The sequence below is a fragment of the Sinocyclocheilus grahami genome, unplaced genomic scaffold, assembly GCF_001515645.1.
Source record: "Sinocyclocheilus grahami isolate Dianchi unplaced genomic scaffold, SAMN03320097.WGS_v1.1 scaffold585.1, whole genome shotgun sequence".
NCBI classification, from domain to species: Eukaryota; Metazoa; Chordata; class Actinopteri; order Cypriniformes; family Cyprinidae; genus Sinocyclocheilus; species Sinocyclocheilus grahami.
In genome coordinates, this window is record NW_015505764.1 from 728,342 (window position 1) to 736,050 (window position 7,709).

The 7,709-nt window shown below is 32.5% G+C and overlaps 1 protein-coding gene across 1 annotated transcript in view; it reads right to left on the bottom strand.

Moving 5' to 3' along the window:
* Nucleotides 1-7,709, bottom strand: part of LOC107556954 (regulating synaptic membrane exocytosis protein 2-like) — a 55,456-nt gene that overhangs the window by 34,668 nt on the left and 13,079 nt on the right. The window contains exons 10-12 of the mRNA XM_016240223.1: nucleotides 6,976-7,044; nucleotides 5,654-5,789; nucleotides 3,462-3,527 (exon numbers count right to left, since the gene is read on the bottom strand). Of these exons, the coding sequence (XP_016095709.1) occupies nucleotides 3,462-3,527; nucleotides 5,654-5,789; nucleotides 6,976-7,044 (271 nt within the window). The remainder of the gene's footprint in view (nucleotides 1-3,461; nucleotides 3,528-5,653; nucleotides 5,790-6,975; nucleotides 7,045-7,709) is intronic.

A 7,709-nucleotide genomic window follows, 5' to 3' on the forward strand; every position in this document is an offset into this window, starting at 1 on the left:
TAAAAAAACCCCATTTCTTTTTTAAGTATTTAAAAAAAAAAAAAAAAAAAGTGATGTTCACCCTCTGTATTTTTTTCTTGTTTTCCAGTGTAAATGTCTAAAGATTTTTAAATCAAAATACATTTACTTGAGAAGCAAAATTACAAATTCTTGTTTTGTGAGAAATTGATCAAAAAGAAGTGAGAATTTGCATAAACTCACCTAACTGTGTTCAATTTCTCAGAAATCAAGACTTCATATTTCAATAAGCATCTCAAATATCAGACCTCCTTATCAATTATTGATGAATTTTTTTTAAAACATCCCTATGGAGAAAATGAATGGGAAAAGTACTTCTGGAACCAACACTGTTAAAAACATTTGGCACAGTATAATTTACAGTAATGCACAAGACCACACAGAGACATGTGTAGTGAAGTTGTCCAGCATCAGAACACTGATGTATTAACTACTGAGATAAATAAAGTGACAGTGTGTAGTAAAAAAAAAAAAAGGTCTGGTAAATAATACAAAAATAAATAAATAATACAAAAATAAAAAAATGAATAAAATATCCGTTTACTGTTTAAAAAAAGAAAGATTTTTAAGAATATATATTTTTTTAAAATATTTATATTTACTCAAATGAAAAATTTTAAATGGCAGACAGCTTTAACAATTTAAACAACTCCTTAGGATCCCTAAAGGAAAGATCAGGGAATGGGTTGAAGACATGACAAGCTGCACAAGCTCTTTTATTTTAATTCAAAACATATTATTAGTATTACAACAATTTAAACCCTGCTAAACTATTTGCGTACCTCCAAAGTTCAAAGAAATACAGCCAAATTCAGCTGGGAAAACTTTAATTATAATATAATGTATCATATATTTAAATATAACATAATATAACTTCACTGTTTTGCTTGTTTTGGGACAAAATGTTTCTTGATTTGGGCATAAACGTCCTTATTATCTTACAAACTTTTGTAATGTTTTGTTAAGCAAAAGCATAAGCCAAGATGAAGACTTTGCTATAGATGTAGGATTGTTCGGTAGTGAAATTGGCCCAGCTCATGACAGTGCAGCAGGGATGCTCTCGGTGTTGGATATCACCCCATATAATGTCTTCATCCTGAAACAAAAAGGCTGTCGACATTTTAGACAGGCCATAAATGGCTGACCCAAATAGACTGCAGCACCGGTACCCCTCCATGTCACTGTACGCCTCTATGACAGGCCATCCTAGCAGGACGAGGTAACCTGACCACCACCCGCTGATTGATGGAACACACACTATTGCCACGACTGCCAAAAAGATGCAGATATTTGGAACTGCCTCACATAAACCCCCAGAGTGTGCATTACACACGCCCTCAACTTTATCAGGGTTTAAAGGAATAATTCACACAAAAATGAAAATTCACTCTCAGGCCACCCAAGATGTAGATGAGTCTGTTTCTTGCTTCTTTAGATCACTTGCTCACCAGTGAATGTTTTTTTTTATCAGCTGTTTGTACTGACGGCACCCATTCACTGCAGAGGAACCATTGGTGAGCAAATGAGCGAAAATGTCAATTTCTCCAAATCTGTTCCGATGAAGAAACAAACTCATCTACATCTTGGATAGCCTTGAGGGTGAGTATATTTTCAGCAAATTTTCATTTTTGGGTGAACTATACCTTTAATAACACAACATATCTTTGTTAAAATGTTTTAGAAATGTACATAAAAACATCAGATTAATGTACATTACTAGTGAATAAAAAATGCTGGACAACTTTTCACACAAAACACCAAGTTCAAGCGCAACTACGATCCCATTAATAAGCTCAAGGTAGTGAAGTACTGTATTTATGTCTGTTTTACATCATCTCTCATAGTTTATTAAAACAAAACCTGAGCTAGCTGTAAAAATGAGCACTCAGATTCTTTATGATGATCTTATGAGAAAATGACAATGACGCTTTAGAAATGAATTAAAGGCATACAGTAGCTCACCATTCTTACAAAGACAAAAGCATGTTAGGTTTAATGGTGTATATATTTTCCAACGTTTTGGGGGGAAATATATACATTTGCAAGGACGGTGTACATTAGGACAGAGGGATTAGGAAGTGCATGTGCTCCTATTTGAGCTAGTTTTCTTTGTTTATCTTTCTTTCCTAGTTTTTGGTTCATTCAACCTCATGTCGACATTTATGAGCCACTGGTGACCTGTTGATTTCATGTGCACAACTTCATTTTTACACATTAAAAAGTTCACACTTTCTGCATTACAGTTCATTGAATATGATAAAATTCATCTAGAAAATAGTTTTAAAAAATGTACAATTAAAATTGATTTAATAATGAAAAGTAATAATCCAAATAAAAACCTTAACAATTAACATGCAGGGGAGAATTCGTATGGGATGTTAATTTAGAAAATAATAATAACAACATTTATTTTTTTACACTTTTTTTATTACTTAAATACTTCTGTAGCTTTGGGGAAATTATTTCTGAAATAAATATTTTGCTTATTTTTGTGCTTTAAGCTATAGTAATTTTATTTTCAATTACAAATATAATTCATTCAATACTGAAAAAAATTTATTAAAAAAATTTAAATTTAAAATATTGAAATCAATTATGGGTTGAGTCACCTGTGAAGAGTGCTTTTCATGATGCACACAGTTTGGAGAAATTAAGTTTTGGAATAAATGAACAATTAAGAGTGAAAAATATGTCTGAAATTTTGTAGTGGTATCATCAAACCAAGAATATTTGCATGTTGCTGTATCCACAACATGTCTGAGACCACTGTCAAATAACAAACTACAAAAAATTACTTGGAAAAGTGCACCTTTAAGAATCTTGTATTATACAGTTATACTAGGACATACAGGATGAAGTCACTGTCATACATGAGGTTGTGAAAATTCTCAATGTCAGAGACCCTTGTGAATACAGGTTTTCAACTACACTACAAAATAGTATCAAACTGGTGGCATCTTATCACGTCACGATTATGAACAAGTTATACTGAAAACCTGGATTCGTTAAAGTTCAGAGGATGTGAGGGTTTGAGAAACGCCGATGTGTTAGTGGCGGCTCTTAGCTGGGAGGTTAATGGGGACAGACACAGGCAGCAATGGCTCTACCTGAGTTCCTCCAGCTGACTGTCATGAGGCTGACTGTGTCGGGTTTGAGGTAAGGTGAGAAAATGACTGCAGGCAGATGGAGAGAATTTACTTGGATTTTCGGAAGAGAGATGAAAAGATTTGAGGGAAGAGAGAGGATCATGTTTTCATTGAAACTGATGATGATGGGATGAACCCAAACTTTATGTGGAAGAAATGTGAATATGAACAAGTTATACTGAAAACCTGGATTCGTTAAAGTTCAGAGGATGTGAGGTTTTGAGAAACGCCGATGTGTTAGTGGCGGCTCTTAGCTGGGAGGTTAATGGGGACAGACACAGGCAGCAATGGCTCTACCTGAGTTCCTCCAGCTGACTGTCATGAGGCTGACTGTGTCGGGTTCGAGGTAAGGTGAGAAAATGACTGCAGGCAGATGGAGAGAATTTACTTGGATTTTCGGAAGAGAGATGAAAAGATTTGAGGGAAGAGAGAGGATCATGTTTTCATTGAAACTGATGATGATGGGATGAACCCAAACTTTATGTGGAAGAAATGTGATTACTGTTCAATGACACCAACACATGCACGTCTAACTGTATCAACAACAAAGATCATTTTAAAACACTGTTCTGATAATGCCATTAAAGGGGCTCTAGAAAACAGGATTTCCTTGCCCTTAATTTAAACTATGCTGTAGAAATAATCAAATAAATAAAGTGCCCTTCAGGATGAAAAACTGCAAAATATAGCCTCTTTAAAGCAAAAATCTAGTTCTATTTTTATTCCAATGCTTGCTTGCTTATTAAGAAACACTAAATAACTTTTCACAATAAATGAATAAATTGAATATAATCAATAATAACAACAATAAATAAAAAATGATATAAACAAATAAATTATATTAGTAACAACAAACAATAAATAAATAAAAATGCTATCCTAATAACAATAGAAAAAATTTATAAAATGTAAATAAATACCATTATAAGTGCACTTCAGGATGAAAAACGGTTACAAAATAAACACTTTAAAGCAAAAACCTAGTTCTATTTTATTCCAACGGTTGCTTGCCTAAATAACTTTTCACAATAAATAAATAAATAAATAAAATGACTATATCATTAATAATAATAATAAATAAAAATAATATAAATAAATAATATTAGATATAATAATAATAATATAATAATAAATAGTGATCGACCGATATTGATTTTTTTATAACCGATACCAATACTAATTATTTGCATGTTTATGTGCCCGATAACCGATATGCAGAACCGATATTTATTTACTGTTATAAAGTCAATAAATGACTGAGTGAAGTAAGAACATACTTCACTTTGGTTTTTCCTCTTTTTAATAATCTTTTTTTAAGTGTTTAAAATTAGCAGTCTTTCATGTTAAATTTCATCTTCATATTACAACAATAAAAACACATTTTATTTATAAAAAGCATCAACAGCAACAACACTAATGTTAACAATAAGCAAAATAAATGTAGAATGTCTAAAAACTATACTCAAACTGCGATCACTCGCGGAGATAATAAATAATTAATTTCCATAGAGTTGTATTCATTAAGATGTTTATTAGCGAAATAATGATTATATAGTAAATGTTAATACAATTTAGGGTGTTTTAAACAAGTGAATCTTGTTAAAAGTTACATGCGGTGGCCTTGCTGGAGCATTTTCTGAGCATCAACCCGTTGAGTGAACAGCAATATGAAAGCGGCTTCACGAGACTAATGATGAGCAAATATACAACAGAGAGAGAATTCAATTCAGCGCTTTTATTTCCAACATGCGCTCATTCATGGCTGCATATTATTTAAAGTTACGTCTTTATTGGGACAGGACTTGACGGATTATTTTAGATGACTCTGTGAGTTGGTGAGCCAAGCTGCATAAACTACATATCAGGCATTTATGTAATGCATCTAATTTGTGCATAAATGGCTGTTATGTTAAATAAAGTTTACTAACTACAGCAAATCAAGTCTCCTCTCCCCTCAGACACGCTGCAATGGCGATCCAGCACGCAATTCTCAAAACACCCACAAGATGGTGGCGTTTATCGGTGAATCTGATATTACAAAACCGATATCCGATTATGGTAAAATGCTTAAATATCTGGAAAAATATTGGTAAATCGATATATCGGTCGATCTCTAATAATAAACAAACAAACAAACTTGTCTAACATTATAAGATTTCAAGGTGAAAAACTGCTACAAAATGTAAAATAATATCAACAATAAAGCCAATGCTTGCTGGCTTACTAAAAAAATAAATAAAATTTAAAAACCTAATTAACTTTTTTGCAAAAACTAAATATTTAGATAGGGCTTTGTGACTCAAAAACACAGTTTGAGAGGTGCATGATCGTTGCTGATTCAGCGACACTCACACACTGTTGTTACACTAGATCTTGTGTGTTGTGGAGTTCTTGAATCAAATGTTAGTGATAAACCAACACCCTTAAACTGTGGTTCAAATGACTATGAAGAGAAAAGGTTAAGACAGGAGAAGAGAGATCTGTCTTACCTCTGAGTAGGGGGCATGCTGGGAGACCGTGAGCGCGCTCGGTTGATGTCGGCTGACCGAGAGCAGTGATTGGACGATAAGACCTGTTCAGGCACAGAGAGGGTGGAGCTCTGGAGGTCCCTGCCGTTTCTAAAGTCTGGAACAAAGAAAAGAGAAAAAATTAATGAACATCTGTGCACTAATCATCTGTGGCAGCGAAGATTTTTACTACATGTACTGTACTTCATTTTGAGCAACTAATGCAAAACTGCTAAACCGTTTACTGGTAGCAATTTAAATAGGCTTTAATAAATAAAGTCGTACTAGACCATCTATTTAACAGTATTTCATGATCTGTTGTATGCTGCAGAGTATTTTTCGTAATAACAGGTTCTTAAATTGCTGTAAAAGTGATTTTTTAAAGCCAATATGTTCCAGGCATGAATTAACTTATTAACTTGAACCAATTCAATCAGAAAACAGCTTTCACCACCCAAACCAGAATAATGACTTTTTCCTCACGCAAGAGCCGTCAACCCACTCATCCTGATGGCATTTCATTACCCAGCATTCAGTGCGGCCACGCTAAGGTCAGTGCCTCGCATGATTACAAAAGCTTGATGTTCAACTGACTGTATCGCACATTAAAACAGGCCGAAGATAGAACATTGTATCAAAGAGAAGTTTGAGGAGGGATTTTCTGTCTTTCCAATGGCTTATTATTTACTTTTTATTAAGAATTTACAACTGATTCTAATAGAGTTTGATGTTTTATGTTGCTAAAGGTGTATACTCTAATAAGTGTACTAAAAATGTACCAACCAAACATTGGATAATTAAATAGTATTAAGGCAGCATAATGATACACATTCAAAAAATGCTTTTGAAATAAGACTATTATACTTATCAAGGCTGCATATGTTTGTATAGGAAAATATAATTTTTTTTAACAATAACAACACCAATACTGCTCAATATTTAGCAAGTAGTAAGTCATGTAGTATGTATTATACAATGCAAATAATTTCAAACAGCAGTATGATACATATACAGTACATGCAGTATACATTTTATACTAAATGGTATAGAGTAAGCAGTATGCTATTTTATTAAAAACATACTAATACACTAATGCGTAAAATGGTACGGTAAAAAAAAAAAGTTTTTTCACATGACCATATCACATGCGTCCAATTATCATCATTTGGAAATTAACATGGTTCTGTGAGAAGTTTGTCTTCAAATGCAAAGAAAGGCTTCATATTTAACAAATTTAGCAGTAAATGTCTTCATCACCTCTGTCAGAGGGTGTCATTTTCACCGTGTTCCTGCTAACATCTTACCTGATAGGACGCCAACACCATCCTCACAGTCATAGTCTGAGAACTCGCTGTCACTGATCCTCTGAGACCCTACAGCAGAAAAACAGACACACAGAGAGACACGTGTTAGCACGGTCTGAAGCGAGACGGGATCATCTGATGTAGCCGATTTCTGCACTATAAACATATTTATATAATAACTCCATTCCAAAATCTCATGAGCTTTCTATCTACGGCCTACATATTGGGGCATATTCAAGATAAGAAACAAATTAAATGAAACGAAATAAAATAAAATGGACACATAAATAAGTAAGAAAGAAGTAATTCAATAAATAAATAAATGTTTCACCTCCAAGTATTGGTTAATCATATTTTTATTTAGAATTTTACTTGAATTGTATTTTTAATTAAACATAACAATTTTTTTTATCAGCCCTTTTAAGGAAATGAATGAAAAATAATATATTTATAGTTGATATTAGTTGCCATTATAGTTGTCACAATCTCATTTTTATTCATTTTATATTTTCAGTTTTCATTTCAAATTAAATTTTTTAATTTTAGTATACTTAAACTTATTTCAGCATTTGCCAAGGCAACATTTCTAATTTTCAAGTTTAATATATATATACACACACATTTATTTTTTTCACATCAGCTTTATTAGTTATTATAATTATATTTTATTATAATAAAATTTATATATATATATACATACATACATACACACACACATTTTTATTATTATTTGT